The sequence below is a fragment of the Setaria viridis genome, chromosome 2, assembly GCF_005286985.2.
Source record: "Setaria viridis chromosome 2, Setaria_viridis_v4.0, whole genome shotgun sequence".
NCBI lineage: Eukaryota > Viridiplantae > Streptophyta > Magnoliopsida > Poales > Poaceae > Setaria > Setaria viridis.
The window spans coordinates 47366256-47387703 of NC_048264.2; the positions used below are offsets into that span (position 1 = coordinate 47366256).

General features: G+C 47.7%; 4 protein-coding genes across 4 annotated transcripts; all 4 read right to left on the bottom strand.

Annotated features, from left to right (window-relative positions):
• Positions 1-481: 481 nt before the first annotated feature.
• Positions 482-2643, bottom strand: LOC117842501 (ABSCISIC ACID-INSENSITIVE 5-like protein 3). Its single transcript, XM_034722972.2, has 4 exons — positions 2407-2643; positions 1581-2207; positions 1381-1452; positions 482-850 (listed from the first exon to the last, which is right to left on the bottom strand). Exons 2-4 carry the CDS (start codon positions 2166-2168, stop codon positions 749-751), a joined length of 762 nt encoding a protein of 253 aa, XP_034578863.1. The 5' UTR covers positions 2169-2207; positions 2407-2643; the 3' UTR covers positions 482-748.
• Positions 2644-7032: 4389 nt separating this feature from the next.
• Positions 7033-8189, bottom strand: LOC117842948 (transcription factor bHLH149). Its single transcript, XM_034723477.2, has one exon. It carries the CDS (start codon positions 8063-8065, stop codon positions 7310-7312), a length of 756 nt encoding a protein of 251 aa, XP_034579368.2. The 5' UTR covers positions 8066-8189; the 3' UTR covers positions 7033-7309.
• A 2681-nt stretch (positions 8190-10870) lies between these two features.
• LOC117844512 (uncharacterized) lies at positions 10871-12502 on the bottom strand. The gene has a single exon (XM_072291705.1). It carries the CDS (start codon positions 12303-12305, stop codon positions 11148-11150), a length of 1158 nt encoding a protein of 385 aa, XP_072147806.1. The 5' UTR covers positions 12306-12502; the 3' UTR covers positions 10871-11147.
• Positions 12503-13934: 1432 nt separating this feature from the next.
• LOC117843617 (aldehyde dehydrogenase 22A1) lies at positions 13935-19674 on the bottom strand. The gene is made up of 14 exons (XM_034724267.2): positions 19309-19674; positions 19160-19188; positions 18628-18729; positions 18325-18452; positions 18123-18245; positions 17458-17611; positions 16673-16776; positions 16512-16590; positions 15998-16093; positions 15760-15897; positions 15125-15340; positions 14851-15042; positions 14481-14624; positions 13935-14400 (listed from the first exon to the last, which is right to left on the bottom strand). Exons 1-14 carry the CDS (start codon positions 19418-19420, stop codon positions 14236-14238), a joined length of 1782 nt encoding a protein of 593 aa, XP_034580158.1. The 5' UTR covers positions 19421-19674; the 3' UTR covers positions 13935-14235.
• Positions 19675-21448: the final 1774 nt, after the last annotated feature.

Here is a 21448-nt window from a genome sequence, read left to right on the forward strand (position 1 = left end):
AATTCCATGACTTGCTCAACGTACGTGTCTGCAGCTGCCAATACATCCCGACTGGCTGGGTGCCCAACCACCTACCGGCTAGCTACCTCTTTTAGCTGGGCTGGGGCCTGCCTGCCGTTTCGCAGCCCCCGTTCGTCGTTGATGCTCGAATGGGCCTGGCCCATGGTTTGTACAATAATTGGGCCGAGAACTGGACTGGCAGCTTCTGTCTGAAACTCTGGATCATCATCACTTCAGAATTTCATCACCTTCTTGGCAACTTTGCTGCTGCAGCCTGCAGGGCGGCTCTACCGTGCTCATCAGAAAACTCCCGTTTATTCTTCCTCGCTTTCCAACATGGCGATGAATTCCAAACGGATGTCACTGCACACTAGCTACCCAACTGTACCCTACAGGGCTACAGGGACATTCCACTATGTTGTATCCATTGCTGCAAACAAGGGATCCTACACCTATCTGAAGATCTTGAGCACAAAGCATGGAAGGAACCGCAGCGACAAAATCGCAGCACGATGCATTGCTTTCAACTTTCATTGCATTGCAGCAACACCCGTCCACAATCTGCAACTACTGCAGACAGAGCAGAGTTCGTTCGTTGGTTCACAACATCTCCATCTAATTAAACACGGACCCAACCCGTCAATTAGACGCCCTAGAGAGAGAATGAGAGATATAATAGAGAGAGAGAGAGAGAGAGCTTCACTATGAACAAGCATATGCCCGCTTTTAAGGCCCGTCCGTCGTCTCGTCAGAAGGTGGCTGAATTCGTTCGCCGGAGCTGCTGCTTCACCTCCGGCTGGGGCACTGGCCGCCGCTCATGCTCCGGTGGCGGCTCCAGCGGCTCCAGCATCTGCACCAAAACCAACAGCAACGTTGTTACAGCCTAGGCTTAAAAAATCCAGCCACAACTGTCATTGCCTGCCCTATAGGAGCGCATTAGACAGATTAGTACTACACTGCAAATGGAGTGCAATAAGATACTTGGACTGCGTGATCGTCCATGGCCCCATTTATTAAAGCCAAATGGTCCACAGCTGGTGCTGCCAGTTTTTTCTCATCTTTCTATGTACTTTCTATGACCCAGTGTGCGTGCTAACATCCGGTGACTAGAATTATCGCTTATGGACCGGTCTCAATTTGAACCCTCTCCACTAAGCATCCATAGCCAGTTTAAGCCTACATCTTGTAAACAAATAAGGTGCCGTATCTTGCTACTTTTGTTTAGACTAGAAAATGACTCACTTTCAGATTGAGTGTTTTTGCAGGCTTCAGTCCACCCAAGAGCTCAACTGATGAAGCTCACAAACAAACTGAGTGACCGCATTAAGGGACAAGCTTCTTTTCTGTGACTTTGAGGATTGATCGATTGATTGATTTTACCTTGAGCTTCCTGAGACGCTCGTTCTCCTGCTCAAGTAGGGCGATCTTGTTCTCGAGCTCGTTGGTGTACGCCTACACGCATGGGGCAGACAGACCTTGTTAGATTGAAGGAAGGGAATCCATGGAGCTTGCAGTTACATCTCTGTTTGGAGGACAGGGACTGGGAAAGATGAAAAATCTAACGTGGAACGGAACCCCACCTGCTTCCTGGCCCGGGACCTCGCCGCGGATTCGCGGTTCTTGATCATGCGCTTCTGCCGCCGCTCCACCGTCCTCTCCACCACGCCGTCCCCGGTCACCGCCGCCGCCGCGCCGCGCTTCCGGCCGGCCACCTGCGATAGGAAGACACCGACCCCGACCCCGTCGCGGTACACGGCGTCGCCGGCCCCGAGCGGCAAGGGCCGCGGCACCAGGTACTGCTGCTGCGGCGGGTACTGGTGCAGCCAATGCGGCCCGGCGCAGCCCGCGCCGCCGGCGTCCACGGCGACGCCGGCGCGGGAGAGGAAGTCCTCCAGCGTCATCTCGCCCATGGTCGGCTGCCGGGCGCCGCTGGCGCTCTGGATGTCGCGCCACACCTCGTCCACCGTCTTCTTGGCGGCCGCCGCCGACGGCTCGGCGGCGGGGGCGGCCGGGAGCACGGTGCGCAGGAGCTCGTCCAGGTTCATGCTCCGCAGCGGCTCGCCCAGATGGGTCTCCACCTCGGTCAGCGTGAGGCTGTAGACCGAGCCCTGCCGCGAGAGGCCGCGGCGGCCGTCGTCGCCGTGGGACGACATTGTCTGAACTCCCATCCAGGCGCGCCCACCGGAGCCCTACGCGCGATCACCTAGCTGCAAAGGAAGGAGCCAAGGAGGGGAGAAATCAATGGACAGGGCAGGTGCAACAAGATCGGAAGTGGCAACAACATCAACCACAGCCAAGAATCGAAGCGGCGACAGTGGAAACAAAATCTTTGGGGGCATATGACAAGAAAGAGAGAATCTTGCGAGCAACAAGAGCAGGGGGTGCAGTTCTTGCGCCTATTTTTACCTGAGCAGGGGGAGGAGGGACCAGATCGATGCACCACCGGCAGATGGGGGCATTAATTTTAGGATTGCCGGGGGGTTGAGGAGGGTCCTAAAAGGGAAGGAAGCAGAGGAGGCTCTCCCAAAGGAAGGAGGAGAGCTGTGAAGGGGAAGGGGAAGGGGAAGGGGAACCAAAAGAGGGGCTGCCTTTTTGCAAGGCCAATGCTCCAGGCTTTGCTGCATTATGTTTTTGTTTTGTTTTGTTTTGTTTTGCTTTCTGAGAGAGAAGAACATTAGGAGAGAGAGAGTGAGTTGAGTGGTATACTGTCCAGTGGTACCCCACCAAAGGGGCCTCATTCATTAATTCACAAAAGAAGCTGTTTGGGCTTTTCTGCTTGAGATTTTGTTTGTGAGTGCAAATCTGAAAAAGGCATGTACAAAATGCAGCAGTTACATGCAGTTCAAAGAAGAAAAAAAACGTGTGGAACAGAGGAAACAAAAGATAAAAGGCATAGCATTGTAGATTAATGCTACCCTGTAGGAGTAGAAGGAGAAGCAGCCTTGTGGTTTTTGCTTTCGCGGCTGGATAAGAAATGGCGCCCAACAAGGACACGTCGCTACCTCCTGTGGGTCAAGGTCTCAAGGATGACATGCTATGGAGTTGACGTCCCGTACTCCTGTAGCTAAAGGAGAGAATAGTGAATTGACTGTTGTGGATAAGGCGATCTGACATAATCTGGCTACGAACTCGGTGAAATTTTCGCGGTAACTTTTTTCCCTGAGCAAATGATTGGTTGAAGGGTCGATTTTCTCTGTCTCACAGCAAGGGCCAAAGGATGGATTGTCAAATTCCTCATGATGAAAAAAGTGAATGTGCTCGGTTTTTCCCCCGCCAAGTAATTACTCGTTTACCGAATCTCTTTTGTCTCCACTTTCTTTCACAGCCTCTTCTATTCAAGAATTCCTTTTTCCTTTTCTTTTACAGTCACTCGTGCAATTCCTAGTGAAAGGTGGCTGGGCATGGAATCATTGTGACAAAAAAAAAGAAACAGGATTCCCTCAGAAAAGCAAGCTACCAAAAAGAAACAGGATCATAGCTAGGGGAGCATTTCAATTCATGACGATGCATGGCTATGTGTCTTTCGGTTGCATGAGCATCGAGACATGAAACCGGGCAGGGAATTTGTACCACACACATGGAAATTCCTCATGTTTCCATTAGCAAAGCACCTGGCTACAGATTCATCAGCATGTAATGATGGAGGAGCATCAGATTAAAGTTTCATCGGTGTCATTACACGTCGCCGAAAATCCATATCCCTTAAATTGCCAGCAGCACATAAATGAATTTATATTTTATATGGATTCTCTTTAATCTATTCATCGGTTCCCGTTGTATGAAACAACATCACCTTTGGATTGAAGAATCACGCATCCTACCTGCTGTGGTGGCCCAATCAGAGGCCAGCCAGGTGCACTAACAAAGATTTATTAATTAAGCCTCTCTTGTAAGCAAAATTTGGGGGCAAGCTTATCCTCTAATGATGGCAATTATTGCATCTTTGAATAAAAGTTATCCATCCCCCAGCTGCACATCATCACAAAAACAAGGAGAAATATCCTAACTTTTTCTAAGGTGAACATCATCAATTGGTGGCGATGAAGAGGAATGCTGCTACTGTGTAGGGTAAATGCTGCACTGCAAGCAAGTCCAGTAAAAAAAAGTGTGGGGCAGAGGAGAAGAGTGCCCACTGAATCTTTCTTCTCCTTCTTTTTGGGAGTGAGGGATGAAGACACTGGTGTGTGCCCACTTAAGTGATGAAGTGGTGTTGGTGCCTGACAGTTGTTGCCACGGCTGGCTCCAAGCCTCCAGGGACAAAAATTCAGAGGGTGGAAATTCTTTGGTTGGTCCATTGGAAAGGCTCTTCCTCCTGTTGTAGAAGCTGTAGCGATTATTGGCACAGTAGCTGCTGCCGCACTAGGCTTCGTGGTTGGTTTCTTCACAAGCAACTCGCTCCTATAATTGGGCTGTCCCTGCCCTTGGGGCCTGACTCTGATGAATCTCTACTCCGTACAAGCTTTACAGTGGCATTGAGCAGCTGAAATTACAGGAGCTCAGTTGCTAGTACGTTAGTGGTGCTACCTTGGACTGTAGCAGTATATATCATGCAAATGTCAGACTCACTTATCCAGGCTTGCACATGTGCTACTGGTGCTTGGTTCACACGATTATTCATCAGATGCAGTTGGTATTGGTTAAACTTTAGTAAACTGAAGATGAGAACAAGGAGTCAGTGACAGTGTGGCCTCTGATTGGGAACTCCAGCCCAGCAGATGCTCCGCGCTTTGGCAAAAAAGGCAAGTTACCCATCGTCTTTATTCTTTAGTCCATCTTGTTTTATACTAGCACTAGCAGTAGCAGCACCGATAATCAGGGGGACAGGGAAATCTGATCAAGCCCTAGAAAACAACTAGGCATCCATCGACTTTGTCTTTGTAAGCAAAGCACTAACTAAACTGCTTGTTTGTGGCTGGGTTTGGTTGCTGACAGTGAGCAACATAGGGCTTAGCTGCAGTTTATGTTTTGTGAAAGCTCTACTCTTTCAGCCTAGGACTCACTCGAGGTTTATGTTTTCTATTATGCAGAGAGCACAATACAACACCACAAGAGTTAATTACCATGCCCCTGTGCTGTTGATCATCAATTTGCTTTCCTTGGAACGTCACATATCAATTTACTCGCTACACAAGAGAGTCCGAAAATGGATGCTATTTTGAACACGAACACAGACTGCACAATGCCAGTGTAACCATAACGTCAACTGTCAACATCATCATACTTAATTAAACCACGTTGGCAGGGCTTTTCTTATTCTATTGTTAAAGTCTTTCTTAACATCTAAAAGTCAATACCAAAAAATAACCACGTACTACGTATGCATCCTAAAATGACATGAGTTTTACTACCACTACTGTGCATGGTTGGAGTCAGTAGTGGTGCTTTATAGGAGATTGAAGTCAGTTTATTGGGTAACACAGAGGAATTCTAGTATACTCTATTATTGCTGCACCCTGTGCACAGGTGCACATGCCCCCCTGAAGCTAGCTTTTCCTTCTCCTTTCCTCCTGAGGGCTTTCTTTCTCTTGTTTTCCATGGAAAGAATAGCAAGGCGAGTAAAGAAAACGGTACGTTCTCTGCCAATCGCAACTACCGTCACCACATTGGTGGGAGAGCTACCATAATTCCTTTTCAATTACCACTAAGCAAGCAAGCTTTCGGTACGAGATTTTCGGATTATTAATTTGCTCCCTCTCCGTACAGTAGCGTTTACGTTTGAAACTGCGTGATGGTACTGCAGCAGAATTTCAATATTCTTGAGCAATTTTCGGCAGTCTACGCTACGCACAGTGACTTTTGGTGCATCTTCGAAACCCTTGGGCTTTTGTATGTAATGCCGGTGGGCGCACTCATGGCTGCCTGCCTGCCTGCCTGCCTCTCGTTCCACTTCCACAAAGGGCAAAACTATTAATCGTTCCTTTTTCCCTTAATTAACAAATACTCCTTTTTTGGAAGCAAATAACAAATCACAAGCTGTCATGAAAAGGTCTCGTTGTTAGAGAGAGTATGCATTGCAATATTAAGAGAGGCCGGATGATAGGCCAGTCAAGAGCTCAAGTTCCAAGGCATTTTGATCCCTCTGTCTGCCTAGGTAAGGTAGCCATCGTCGACACTATTCTATTCCAAACAGTTTGATCGGTCGAGTACAAGAAAGAATCCTGGGAGAACCCAGAGTCTATTCCAACCAGCTGAATGAATCTTTAGCACTATCAGGTGACAGGTAGTAGTAGGTACCAAGGGAGACGAGACGAGACATTTGGTTGGTATGAGGTGGTAGAGTAGTTTATCCAGTTTCCACGCCGTTGCTCAAGCATGGGCAGACACTCTCGAGGCCTACGAGGAGGAGGACGCGGATCATCAGCAAGAGCAGCGAGCACCACGCCCGGATTTGAGAGATGACCATCATCATCAGTTTCACACACCGCTGTATCATTAGCATGTCATTATATATATGGCACCTGCTGCGCTGGATGGTGTGCACCTTTAATTTGCAGTGCTCCTTAGCTGAAAGGAAGTTGAGTTTCAGAAGACTCCATTTTTAAGTACTGAAAGGGAGTTCAGATTTTTTTTTTTGCAGTGTTCCTTAACTGCTGCATGCAGTTCTCACAAAAGTAAAGGAAATTTCAGTAGGTGAATGGTGATTGACGAGAATCCACAAATAGAATCCCGAACAGTGCAAAATTTCAGTTTCAGAACGCTCCATTTTTAAGTACCGAAGGATGGATGGTGCTATCCTTTCAGTTGAGAATTTTTTAGTCAAATTTCAGTATGGCACCATGCATGCTTGTACTTGAAGAGTTCAGTTTCAGAATTCCTAGTAACATTTTAAATAAAGTATACAAATGATGGTGCACATCCTTTAAACAATTGTTTAGTGAATCTGTCTGCAAAATTGATCTGCGCTTACTGCTTAGCCATCGCCCAGGCACAACAGCTGAAGATGGGCGGCAATGGCTGAGGCAGTGGCAACAGCGACTGAGAACCGCTAGTTTTGTTGCAGCTAACCATCTTTTTAACTAGTAATTTGTTGAGTTGGATCTTTAATGGGCCGGAGAGCAGCAGTAATCCGAGCCCACTGGGCCTCAGATAGTCTGGCCTTTCTTTTTCAGAAGGAAGAAGAAACTGAAGGCCCGTGTGCCAGCCCAAGGTATCTGGCTGGACAGCGACAAGACCTAAGAACCAGTATGGACGACTGCTCGAGCGTCGTCACCACCCGGTGCAGAACAACACATTACATGAGATGCACAGCAAAGTGAGCAGCAGCCCAATCAATCAACTACAGAGCGAGGGAAGCCGGCGGCCAATTCAGTCATGGATGGGTGTGAATGATCACGCCGTCGGCGACCTCGATGTCCTGCGTGAGCCGGTTCATGGCGCGCACCTGCATCTGGAGCGCCGCAATGTAGTCGGACACCTCGGCCAGCAGCGCGGGGAGCGACATCCTCCGGCACCCGGGCACCAGCCTTCCCAGCGCCCGGGTCTTGCTCGCCAGCAGCGACCCCGGCCTGCTGCTGCTGCTGGTTCCTGTGGGGGGCGCGCGGGGGACGAGGCGAGCGCGCTGGAGCGGCCGGCCCCGGCGGGCGAGGATGGCGCGGCTCCAGCGCGACCGGCCCCGCGCGGCCACGGCGAGCGCGCGGTAGGCCGCGTCGCGCACCTCGCGACCGCTGCTGCTTGCGCCGCCTGAACGCACGAGGCGCAGCGCGTCAAGGAGCTTGGAGGAGTAGGCCTGCTGCGCGCGCGGCTGGCGCCACTTGGACGGCGGGTCCTGCTGGTCGGCGTCGGCGTCTGAGTCCCTCTTGCGCTTGCGGCCGCCGCTGTCGCCCGCGGAGCTCGTCGACATGGCGGGCGGCGAGGGCCGAGGGGAGTGGATGGATGCTTTGGTTGGGCGTGGGCATATAAAAGGAGGGAGGTGAACCCAAGCACGGGCATGTTTTTTCCCAATTGGATGCCATTGCAGCACATGGAGTGTTGTCTGTAGCCGCTCAGGTCTGGACCGTCTGCTAAGGTCTCCACTTGATGTCTTCATCTCATCTCGATGATCCCTGTCAACATCCTGCTGCAGCATTGCATTGGCAACAGTAAGTACGTTTGCCTACCTGATGCCTCATGGGATGACCGCAAGGCAAGGAGAGAAGGAGATAGGGATCATCAGCGCCGACGCACCATGCTCGCTCCCTTATTTGACTGTTGAAGAGCAGTGTGCACTACTAGTTACTGAAGGGGACTCAATGCAAGGGGAGCCATGCATGCATCATCTGAAAATGAAACGCCGATGCAATGCAAAAAGATGTCCAGCAATTCATTCATTCATTCATCAGCAGCTAGGGATCATAATCATATCGGACGTTTCTCTTTCCCTTGTTAATAATTAGTTAATTATTTGGAACAGCATGTAGTATGCATTACTCCTAGCGGAGAACAGAACAAGGCAGCGCGCACAGTGTAGTGACATGACATGGCCTGCCTTCAGACTAGCTACTAACAGAAAAGCCTATTTTAATTTAAGCAAGGTCCGATCCGATCCCATCCCATCCAATCCTGCTCAGCTAGCAGCCTGATTCCAATCATACATTGTAGTACTCTAGATGGATGGCTCCCCTGCAGCTGCATCTGCCTGGCCTTATTTTGTGGTGGATGGATGCCAGCGGTGCCACGCCAGGTGAACGCTGTACCGCCATTAACAAACCCGCGCTCCAGACTTGCTCACAGAGCTAGCGTGCTATGCTGCAGCTGCAGCGCAGGCCTCCAACCATTCAGGCTTCACTCTTCAGCTGCTTGCTCTGCATCTGCTTAATTGGAGAGAATCTAACCTGCCGCCACCTGCCTGCCAACCATATTGCCATTGCATTGCCAACCCCTAGAAGGCCAGAATGTGATGATGTCCCATCCCAAGTCAATTATATTAGTACTAATTAAGCTACTACTGGATCAGAATTCAGAATTGGACATGGTCTATATATCTACTCATCTTCTCAAACATGAAATATGCATGCCAAATGCATATATCCAGCTGCTAGCTTGAGTCGAGTCAAATCCCACTGTCCAAATGCATATGCATGATCCATCCATCCCAGGACGACGCTGGGTGGAGGGAGACAGCCTCACGACGGCCCTTGTCCCACCTGCCGCCCTCACCTCATGCACATCAGATACATGACAGCACAGATATCCTGGGCAGACAGGAACGGAGAGCTTTGTTATTCAGGCACATGCCCGTTCCTGCCCAAAACCAGCCACATGAGAGCCTGCCTTGCTCTTGGGCTCTTTGGTTATGGCATTTCTCCTGCATCCATTCTATGTCCGTCCACCAACAATGTATGGGTACGGTGGCACCTACCTAATCAGCTTGGTCGCCCTGGGCTGGCTATCCTAAATCCTAAGCATTTTTCTGAGAACTCATCATCCTGCAGCATGCTTTTATTCATATATTGATTGACGTCTAACACCACTGTAGGAGCCATCCCATGCATGCCCACCACACCCAGGGTTTCAAAAACTGTCAGCATGCCTGAGGACCAGACATGAATGAGTGGCAAACTGGCTGCTAGTAATCAAACGATAGCAATTGCTCTCTGCCCTGATGCAGGATCGTGCAGGGCGGCTGCTCTCACGCTCAACTTCTGAAGACGCATGAATAGGAACAGGACAAAGGCGGTGGCCAGCTTCCACAGTTCCACTACAAACCAACCAATCTCGATGATATTTGTGATCACGTCTGTCCTTTCCTCGCCAAAAAGAAGATCTATCCCTATCTGCTGCCTAGAATTTGCAAGAAATTGTATGCCTGCCTGTCTACAAGCACACTCATAATGCAACAACATATATAAATCAACCAAAAAAAAAGAAAAGAAACTTTGCACAAGCCCAACCAACTAACCTACCTAGGATAATCGGAGTTGCGGTTGATTTGACAAGCAAATAAATAACTGACGGCAATCAGCCGGTAACTTTGCTTGAGGTTAATCTATTGGAGTCAGAAGTTGATGAAACTGAGTGATCCAGTTCAGATTGTTGGTACAGGCAGGATATGCAAGGATTAGTGGATACGATGCAGATTTTTAGTCTGGGAATGACATCTGACGCGGCAAGGTCGATCAAGAATGTCTTATCTGCCTACCTGCCTGTGCCTGGTTCAGAGAAACGACCAAACAAATACAAAAGTTCAGAATATAAACCGTTATGACGCATTGCACACTTCAAAAGAATTTGCAAACAGAGTGTTGTATCCCAAATGCAAAACTGTGCCAGATTCATGTGTGCATGTTAGTCCAGATATGATGCGCATCAGAAAGAAAAGACAGGTGGTCACGCCGACAGTCATGTATGAAACTGAAGTTTCAACCTGAAAACCAAAGCTCAACGCTTTAAAAGAAAGGACATATGCACGGAATTCTGACTGCGATTTAGGGACCTATCGTTCATGCCGACAGTTAACGAGAGATAGTTCCTTTTAGTTAGGCACAGCTCTCTGAAGGTTTCATACTTCCATGCAGGGAAGAAGGGTTGTCCAGTCAGCTTGGGGTGGTTGTCTACTGCTGAGCTGAGGACCCCGGAGCATTTTTTTATAAAGGGACGGGAATGTTGCAGGGCCAAGTGCTACAGATCGGTGATGAAGCTTGAACTTGGCACACACATAACTGACAACAGTGCAGGAGGATGAATAAGGCATGAATGTCAGAGCATGAATTTGCCTTTATTTGAGCACAAGGACTGATAGATATTGGGCTGGACACCACCAAACAAAGGCCCAAGTAGCAAGGGCCAAATTCAGGCTCGGAATAAATTCACAATGCAATCGTGTGTCGACGATTCCATCAGTAAATGTAAACCTCAAGTAGGCTGAAAGCACACCATCACACAAGCATCAACGTCTGCAAAATTTATGTTGCCAACATATATGATATATTTGGTTCAAAAAATAACACAAGTTTGATAATAAGTACACGGGCGTACATCTCTCAATATACCAAACACTTGCTACTGCATGCATCTCTCAATCCATCACATTATTCACTTTTAGTAGGCTTAGGAGTTAACTCAGGTACTACTACTGTAACTTTGGCCCGGCCCATTCCAAAACGCCCTTCCTTGCTCATCATGCACGTCCGAATGTCCTGTAACGACGTGCGCGAGCTCGACGACGTGATTTACAGTCCCCCACCGATGCCACCGCCACCTCCGGCACCAGCTCCACCGCCGAAGCCTCCGCCCGCACCGCCGCCGCCACCAAAGCCTCCGCCTGATCCTCCACCAAAGCCACCGCCCTTGCCTCCTCCGAAGCCACCACCGACGCCTCCACCTGCACCTCCGCCTCCGCCCACTCCGCCGCCGAAACCGCCTCCCTTGCCGCCGCCAAAACCACCGCCTTTTCCTCCTCCGAAGCCACCGCCGGCGCCACCACCTGCACCACCGCCTCCGCCAACTCCACCACCGAAGCCTCCACCTTTGCCGCCACCGAAACCGCCGCCCTTGCCTCCTCCGAAGCCACCGCCAGCTCCGGCACCACCTCCCGCGCCGCCACCAAGACCACCGCCTCCACCAGCACCGCCCCCAAGTCCACCGCCAGCACCTCCTCCCGCGCCACCACCGAGTCCGCCACCGCCTCCTGCGCCACCGCCTAGTCCGCCTCCTCCGCCTGCGCCACCTCCGAGACCACCACCGGCACCACCTCCCAGTCCGCCGCCTCCGCCTGCACCACCTCCGAGACCACCACCGGCACCACCTCCCAGTCCGCCGCCTCCGCCTGCACCACCTCCAAGACCACCACCGGCGCCACCGCCTAATCCACCTCCTCCGCCGGCGCCACCTCCAAGACCACCACCGGCGCCACCGCCTAAACCACCTCCTCCGCCTGCACCACCTCCTGCTCCACCGCCAAGTCCGCCGCCTCCGCCTGCACCACCTCCAAAACCACCACCGGCGCCACCTCCAAGGCCACCGCCTCCACCAAGCCCGCCACCTTTCCCACCTCCAAATCCACCACCAAGACCGCCACCTTTCCCACCGCCAAACCCACCTCCAAGACCACCACCATGGCCGATCCCTCCGCCAGCACCACCACCTCCCCCGAAGCCTCCTCCTCCTCCAAGGCCGCCACCCTTACCTCCTCCAAATCCGAGCCCAACGCCACCGCCGTGGCCGAGGCCAGCACCAAAGCCGCCTCCGCCTCCGCCACCGAAGCCGCCTCCACCGCCCAGCAGGCCGTCCTTCTCCAAGGTGCGCGCGTCGGCAACGCCGGTGGTCACAGCAAGAGCGACCACCACGGCTAGTGCCGCGAACCCCGCCGCCCAGACGCTTTTCCCCATCGTCGCTCAGAGCTCAGACAGACAGTCAGTCAGTCTAGCCCGACCAAGCTAGCTAGGTGCTCTGCGACTGGGACTGGAGGCTTCCCTTTATATAGCCGCGCGCGCCATGGAAGAAGCAAGTGCAGGTCTCGCAGAGCAGAGTAATAAATGTAGGTGGTTGGGGCGCTGCGGCGGCTCTCGTCTCGCTCGCCATTCTATTCTATCCATCTATCTATCTGTGATAGTACACAGCTAGCTAGACTGCTAGAGATGGATGGAGCTACCTGCTAGCTTAGCTGAGGACACAGGAGGAGGGGAGGGCCGGAGGCGGAGGGCGCGGCGCGGCGCGGCGCGGCGACGAGGAGGCACAGCAGACAGCACAGAGCAGTGTGATGGCCGGGCCCCCACGGCGGCGCGCGGTGACATACAGACTGCGGGAGGCCGCGGGATTGGTCCACGGATTTGACGGGGTGATCATATCGGAGGCGGTGGTTTTGCGGCCGGGGAGGAAGCACATGGGCTGGCCGCGCCGGTGGACGGAGCATTTATGCCCACGCGCTCGCTGCTCGTCTGCTCAACCGTCGTCTAATCATCTAGATGGTGATCCATGCACCGTCTTCTGATCTGCAACATATACTCCAGCACTGGTACGTACATTGTCATGCACAAGAAGAGTACGTAGTAGAGTACCAGAACCTGAACTGAGCTGAGCGGCCGGCCATATGAACTTACGCGTTCATGTGATAGAAATTCATTCTGATAACTACTGTGGGTGCAGGTCTGGGTGGAACATGGAACAGTACTAGCTAGCATTTATTTGAAGTAGCTTGGGCAATGAATTTTGGTTGGCAGCCAGGCTGCACCGGAATTCCACTCTACTGTTCACCATTCACAAGACAACGTACGTGCAATTCCTGCATCTATCTATCAAAAACATCATGGGTTCATCGAATATATGCAGGAGCCTATGCAGTTCGCTCCCTAAATTTTGATGCTTGTCATTCAGCGTTAAGGACAGGTTATCCGATCCTAAACCCGTCGGTGGACTGCACCCACAGCTTAATTAGTATTAGGCCTTGTTTAGTTCACCCTCAAATTCTAATTTTGGCACTATGCAAAAAGAAGATTCCCCATCACATCAAACTTGCGGTACATGCATGGAGTACTAAATGTAGACGAAATTAAAAACTAATTGTACAGTATTGTTGTACTTTGCGAGACGAATCTTTTGAGCCTAATTAGTCAATGTTTGAACAATAATTCACAAATACAAACGAAACGCTACAGTGTGCTACAGTGATTTTGGCACTTCAAAATTGGGCAACTAAACATGGTCTTACTAGGGCAGCCCGATCCATCTTTCTGCGCGTACCGGCTGTCCCGTCGATTCCATGCATGCATGAATACACCAAGCGAAGCAATTGATCAGCAAAGGCTGCGTGCCAATTAATTGCACAATAATATTACTACAGGCTGAGAGCATTTAATCCAATCACATGCCGATGCCTTCGCAGCGCACCCTCCTCTTGTACTAGCTGTTGCCTGTTGACACGCACACAGACACCCGATGTGTCCCGGTTTATGCTACATTCATAACTGATCCTAGCACATTCATAGTAGAATTTCATTCCATTGCCCAGGCAACAGGTCTGAAGCAGAAAAAGGTTCTGAAAGCTAGTACGTTCCCGAGCTCGAATAGATCCAACATTGCATGTACATTGTTTTCGGAGACCAAAATCGAAACCATGGGCCACATTGTCGATTTTGACCTCCTTTTCGTCATGAAAGGGGGCTACTTCTAATTTCTCGAGGCCGTTTACAAGCAGACAGTGCGGCTAAGCACACCTACATACATCCCCAAGAAGCTTGGGGAGGACAGGACCTTGCGTCTAAAGACTAGATCACTCATGAAAGAAACAGCATAAGAGCTACTGAACACCTCCGTATCGTCTCATCGCCTTTTCTTCGTTGTCGTACTTGGAGCTGGGGCAGAGTTCTGCTCCGTGATCATCTTCACCAGATTCACAAGGGACCGCAACCTGTCCCAAACACTATAGCCATACAGAGTTTGCACAAGGAGCTCCTGGAACTCAAATCCATGCTTCGAGACAGGATACTGCAAAATGACCAGCAGCTGAATATCAGAAATCAAGACAACTGTGCAAATCAGACTATCTGTTAGGGGGAGAAATAGACCTGGATAGGTTTTGGGATCATTGTTTTAATATACGGCCAGAATCTATCTTCTACGACAGCCTTCACAAGGCAGCAAGCTCGCAAGCCTTCTATGCCAGCAAATCTCCCAAATCCACTGTCTTTAACACCACCGAATGGCAAAGACTGAAGCCAGAAACAGAAGCAATCGTTACTTGCATTGTCAGGATAACACAAAATGGAAAAACACTACACCGGCATGATGTTGATACAAAAAAATAGACGCTATAGGATAAGTGCGCCGCCTACTAAAGTAAATTTGCAAAAAGGTACAGCTTATTGCCAGCACCATGCATCAATTCTGAGTTTTAACTATTACAAAGGACTGACAGAAGATGAAGTATATAGTTACCTGACACATATAACTTGAAGCAAAATCATTGATTGCTGCTACACCACAGTGTAATTGGGATGCTATTCTGATGGCACGCTTCTGGTTGCCAGAAAAAACAGCACAACCAAGGCCATATTTTGAATCGTTTGCAAGTTTAATAGCCTCTTCATCAGAACTGAATTTCATGATTGGTAGAATTGGTCCAAATGCCTGATGGTCAGCAATAGACAGTGCTAAGACTACTAGTACTGTCACTGGTACTAAAGAAAATCATAGGTCAGCTCCAGCTTACCTCTTCTTGCATAATTTTCATTGTGTGATTAACATTCACCAGGACAGTTGGAGGGAAAAATTGATCAACTGCATCTTCACCAAGATGGCCAAAGCTCCCTCTGACAGCAATTTCGGCACCTTTGTCAAGAGCGTCATTAACAAGATTCTGAAGTTTCTCAGAGTGCTCCATCATACAGATTGCACCCATATCATACCTGCCTGATAATGGGGGGCCCTAAGACAGTAACAAAGGAAAACAAAGGGGCAAACCATAAGCAATATTGCAGGAGTACAAGTTTTAACGAAATAATTGAAAATTAATGTATTGGCATCAAAAGATGTTTGCTGAACACCCATGGAGTTATCTACTAAAATTGCTTAGGATCATCTATTTAATTAAGATAAGTTTTAACTGACAAATGTCAGAAAATTTGGTGTTATGGAACAAAAAACTACACAATATGGAACAAGAGGTTACAAATGTGGAAAGTATACTCATAGTCTCATGTGTTAATGCACATATTTACATTTGTTCGTAAGACATAAATAACAGATAATAATACAGAATTGGTAGCACAAGGTTGTAATCCTGTGAAGCAGCACAAGAATCAGAAGGTAAGGCAATAAAAGTTGGCTCATGGTTTGTGTACTTACAACACATATAGATTTGACTATCTTCACTACTTGAGAAACAAAGGCGGAATAGATATCGTTGTGGACATAAAATCTTTCAGCACCGGCACAATTCTGCCCACTAGATTGCAGAGCAGCTCTAACGGCAACTTGAACAACCTTCAAACGGGAAAAGATGACAGATTAGTTTCAGTACACTGCTAGGACTTGTTGAAGAAAATATGCTGTTCATGAAATAGGCAACACAAACTATCCTTACATTGGGTAAATCTACATCTTCACACACAATAAATGAATCTTTGCCACCAAGCTCAAGAGTTACAGGTATTAGAGTCTCCGATGCTCTTTGCATGATCTGTAATAAGCAGAAAACTTAAGGCTTTAGAAACAGAGGAAATGACTGAGGGAAGAAACACTTAACAATGGACATATACAAAAATACAGGCACCTAAAATATCGGAGAAGTATATGTTAGAAGATAGGTCATGGCTACATAATTCCTATAAAAATAGTTGTGCATCGTGCTGCAGACAGAATATCTAATACACTGATACACATGTAGTCCTTACACCTGTCACATTGTGGCAATTGCTCAAGGTCTATCTGGACACTGAACCTAGGAGTAAATATAAGCAATCAATTGATTTAGCAAACACTGAAGGTGTATTTATAGGTTAGACAGAATCCATCATGCTACATAGTACATACTGAAAATAAAGAATACGGATAGTTGCACGAGCTTAAGAAAACACTACTTCAGATGTGAGTTATACCATCTTTCCAACGCCAGGTGATCCCACAAATATTATTTTGTCGACTGAAGATACAAGAGCTTGGCCTGTTTCGGCAAAACTTAAAACAAACAAAAATAGAGACTAGGTAAGCGATGTGCACTTAGCATGTAAACTAAGAATATAGAAAACTACACTCATACCCAGTTATTATGTGCACCAGATTTTCAGGTGCACCAACAGCTGAAAGAGCTGCTTGTATGATACGAAAATAAAAGCAGCCTGACCAAGTCGCATGTTCAGAGACCTGTAAAAAGTCATTTTACCAATCAGAATAATCATGAATAGTGTTTAATGTACATCAGAAATCAGATGAAACAATACATTTCAGAGGCCTCCATAATGTCTACATGCAGCAGAAAGGCGCATATAACAGTCTGCATACATTTAACTTAGAAAAGCAAGGGAAAAAAGTTAATGACACAATGCGCTTCGATGTTGCCATGCCAACATTCCATCAGCACTCAGTACAAATGAAAAGATCCATCCAATAAAGCTCAATAGAGAAAAGTTCTACACTTGTTTGAGAAGGGCACTTTCTATGAACCAACATATGTTCAATATGCAATTTACTACTATCTGGGAAATGTATTAGGTTAACTGAAAAAGATAACAGAAGATACAGCACAAAAACAACAGCCATCAGCTTCAGTGGTGGCACATAACACACATAGATACAAATATTACTGAATAAGAAAACATTGACTAGTTGATCTATGAGTCTATGATGTGTCGTGTCCATGTAAACGGTTTGTTAAAGAACAGATTAGGCAATTTCAACCTTTTAGTATTCATAAGAAGAAAAAGAAACAGTAGGTTCCATAGCTAGGGCCAAGCGCCCATCGACAAGGCAATGTGATTGACTTTTAACAAGTGAATTATGCCCAAAGAATACAAAGACGTTCTGGTGCTAGATCATGATGTTTACCTTTATCACTGCTGCATTACCAGAGAATAGTGCAGCCAGCATTGGATTAAAGACATTATGGAAGGGATAATTCCAAGATACAATCGCACCAATCACTCCAAGAGGGTAAAATTCAACTTTTGCTCTCTTGTGCAGCATTGATCTCCCAGTTGATCTGAGCAGCATAAGAGGCAAGTAGCCAAACGATATACTTAATTGGAGACAGATAATAAGAAAAAAAAATCCTGCTAATGAATTAGTAATTCAGGCATCAAGAAAGGAATGGAAAACTTATTCCTATATCCAGGTCATGATGTGCATCATTACATAAAGACCTAGATTTCACTTTGCCTTAAGATTCTTAATTTCCAGAGTCCATAAATATTGGCCTACTAAACAATGGTGCACAGCACCACAAAGTAAGTGTAGTCCAACAAAATTTTCATATTCAACACTTAAAGTCAAGTGCTCTATGTCTCAAATCATATGAAAGGTAAACATGATTTTAATGCTTGACAACTTGAAGATAAACGGTGAAAGCAAAAACAAATTACAAACCTGACAGAAACAATTACTATTTACTTATTAACAGTCATCCAGACAAGCACTTGTTTACCTCTACCAGCAAGGATATAAGGTCCTAAGTTACTTTTCCATCATGTAGGAATAATTGTGAGCATTCTAACCTGTATTCAGGTTTTAACCACTTCTCACCCTCATCCAAAAGCCAGGTAATCTTCTCGCATGTGGTCATTATCTCTCCTAATGAAGCATCAACCATAGTCTTTCCAGTGTCCCGAGATGATACCCTGCACCATAAACAGGACTGAGCTCAGTCTTCCAGATGGCAGGATGTGTGAACATGTGTAACACAAAGTGGGGGCTTACTCGCATATGAGATCCTGATTTTCAAGTATATACTTGAGAAGGATACGTAGAAACTGGCGCCTTTGCTTGAAGCTGCTTTTTGCCCATAACTTTTGAGCTTTCCTGGCTTGTGCAACATGTTCCTTGACCTAATTAGTTAAAGAATTCGCCACAATTAAACCCAAATAGAGCCACATTAATGAGGTCCAAAATACTGCAAGAGCGTAACAATCTTTATGCGATCTCCAACTATTTGCCGGTCCAGATTAATCTCTAGTTTGTGCTCAAGAGACCCTACCTAAGTATAGCAGGACAGGGACATACCTCATCAGGAGTCAATGCAGGGAAATACCCCAAGTATTTCATGGTTGCTGGTTCATAGCATTGGACCTTGTCGGTCTGAGCTGCTTTGCCCTTTCTCGGTATCTGCAGAAACGCATCAAGTTGGAATGATACATTCCGTCAATTGATAAACACGATGAGCCAAAAACAAATTTCTGTTGCAATTACAGCTATCACGGTGGCCACAACAGGACATTTCAAACTGTCAGTGCTTCAGCACCCAGGTGGAAGCAAATCACCTCTGCACCCGTAGAGAAAAGCTATGTCTAGTGCTTTCTGAAACCTATATTGGCGGAAATAAGACTCAAACTTACTGTAAGGTACCATCCTCTTTACTGCATCGAACCACTCTGAGCCTGAGATCTAACCCATATTAATCATTCATGGAAGTTTAAAATGCAATTTGCCAACGCTAATAGTACAGAATCAGACTGGATCATCAGTGGCTTCCCGGGCTAGCTCAACTCGATTCAAGAGCAACAAGTGGAGAAGTGCAGAGGGGGGAGGGGCTTACGTAGATGAAGCTGTCCTCCTTGGCCAACACTGCGCCAAATGGGAACGGAACACACTGAATGAGTAAACCCTCACAAAGCCCTAAAATCTGAAGGAATAACAGCAGCAGAAGAATGAGATGAGATGAAAATGGGGGAGAAAGGGCGGTACCGTCGGAAGCGTCGACGTCGATGGATGGGACGGTGGGCGGGATGAGAAAGAGGAGCAGGCGGCAGAGCGCGTACGCGGCGGCGAGCACCAGCAGCGGCCACCAGAACGCCATGGGTGGGCAGCGAAGCCTCCCTCCGTCCCTTGCTAGGGTTCCGGCGGCTCGCCGGCGGAGGGCGAGCGGCGGCGAGTGATGAAGCGTGGGTTTGTTAGCGACGGCGACGGCGAGATTGCATCGGAGGGAAGAAGCGAACAAAGAGGAGGGAATCGAATCGGATCGGGAGGGGGAGGGGGAAATGCCTTGCTAACAACTTTACTGGAGGAGTGGAGTGGGAGCCCAGCGGCATCTGACTTGACTGCCGCGTGGCAGTGGGGAGCCCGGGAGGGAGGAGCTGGCCTGCTAGATTATGCGTTTATTTTTCTATTTTTCATTCCTCAAATATTGCAAAAATATGATATTCCTCCCTCATTTTTATTTTCATTTGGTGCAAATCAATCCTTTAACTAATTAAACAGGTGCATTTATCATCCCTGCCTTAGTTTAACACTGCTTTAGTGTCATATAACACCAGCTTAGACCATGTAATCATATTACTATTCCCTACTTGGTCATGTCTAATGTTGAGTCAATCGCTATAATAATAGTTGGTGTGAATCGGTCCCGTTAATCTTTTCGATACAATTTTTATGGGATAGAAAATTTAGAGAATTTATTTTTTGTGATTTTTATATCTTCAACTTAGCATATTACATTGTTAAGCAGGATTAGTAAGATAATTATGTGGCATAAACCGCCATTAGATGGCACTAAAACATTGTTAAACTAAGGTGGGGATGATAAATGCACCAGGTTAATTAGCTAAAGGATTGATACGAGGGATGAATGTCATTACTTGAGGGATGAAAAATACACCTTTTCCATTTATCTATTATTACTCTATATTAAAGCTCCTAGCTCATGCGAATGATGAGGGCACAAGGCACTGTAGCAAGTTTTGATAAGACACTGACACATGGGGCACGTAGACTTGAAGTATCTCTATGTTTTCCAAGACATCATGCTACGAAAATATCCAACAGTTGTTGCTACTCACATCTCACGATAACAGTTAATCCTCTTAGTAGCTGCAATATGCAAAGAAAGAAAGATAAGTCCCCATATAACTTATCCGGATTATCTTTTTCTTCCTCCATTCCACACCATCGTCGTCCTCACTTTCGTTTTCTTTTCTTTAGATGTTCTCTCCTTAATATCCTAACATCAATTTTTTTCTACATATGTGTATACGATGCATTTTTATTTCTTTTTCTAAAATGTTGATACATAACTTCAACCTTGCCTTTTGCCACAAACCATTGAAAAAAGATGACTTTGCCGCAAGACACTATCATTGTAATTTGCTGAGGCCCCTATACTTATTATTATATTTGATTTTAATAGAAAGCTATGGGAATCGACTACATTGCAATCTCCTTCCTCTTCAAGAGCAGCCTTGCGTCCATGGGATCATGGCCCCTCTCCACCGCCATCCTCCTCGTCACCTCCAACGAGCGACAACCTCCACAGAGCCACCGGAGGGGCTCGCCCCTCTGCGACGCCATCCACCGCGTCTTGAGCCCACCGCTGTCACACCGGCAACCAAGTGACAGAAGGCGTACCACGAGAAGGCGTCTTTGTTGAAGGGAAGCACCAAGTAAAAGAGTGCGTGCGTTTATTTGTATGACATGTGGACCCGAGGGGTACCGGGTGAGTTCGTTGGCTTATAAGCCAAGTTGCTGTAATGAATTTGGTATGAACAATATAACAGTTACAATAGAAAAAGGAAAGGAAAATTCCTCGGTTCCCCAAATTTTGCCTGTGTTTGAGCCTAGTCTATCTCACGTCGGCAGTGATCTGATCGCACGCATCCGTTCCGAAATCACGAACTCCATCGAGCTGAAAACTGAGTAGGTTGGTGAGGTTGAATCGTCTGATGCGCAAAACCAATCACTATTCTTGATCTTGCTGTCATTCCTGCTCAAATTCGGTCAAATTTGCGTGGTTTTCTGGCGGTGTGGGCGGCAGTGGTCCCGGATTGGACGGTGGCGTGTGGCGGCGGTAGAACACGATTGGAGTCCGTGGCAAGATTATGTTGATGTTAAG

Excerpts from the sequence above, each read along its gene's own strand:
- LOC117842501 (XM_034722972.2), bottom strand. The coding sequence starts at position 2,168 with ATGGGAGTTCAGACAATGTCGTCCCACGGCGACGACGGCCGCCGCGGC. Across the intron at positions 1,453-1,580 it reads GGTCCCGGGCCAGGAAGCAG|GCGTACACCAACGAGCTCGA; the intron begins GTGGGGTTCCGT and ends CCATGCGTGTAG. Across the intron at positions 851-1,380 it reads AGCGTCTCAGGAAGCTCAAG|ATGCTGGAGCCGCTGGAGCC; the intron begins GTAAAATCAATC and ends GTTTTGGTGCAG.
- LOC117842948 (XM_034723477.2), bottom strand. The coding sequence starts at position 8,065 with ATGCTGCAGCAGGATGTTGACAGGGATCATCGAGATGAGATGAAGACA.
- LOC117844512 (XM_072291705.1), bottom strand. The coding sequence starts at position 12,305 with ATGGGGAAAAGCGTCTGGGCGGCGGGGTTCGCGGCACTAGCCGTGGTG.
- LOC117843617 (XM_034724267.2), bottom strand. The coding sequence starts at position 19,420 with ATGGCGTTCTGGTGGCCGCTGCTGGTGCTCGCCGCCGCGTACGCGCTC. Across the intron at positions 16,777-17,457 it reads GTAATGCAGCAGTGATAAAG|GTCTCTGAACATGCGACTTG; the intron begins GTAAACATCATG and ends GACTTTTTACAG. Across the intron at positions 14,625-14,850 it reads CTTCAAGTTATATGTGTCAG|TCTTTGCCATTCGGTGGTGT; the intron begins GTAACTATATAC and ends TTCTGGCTTCAG.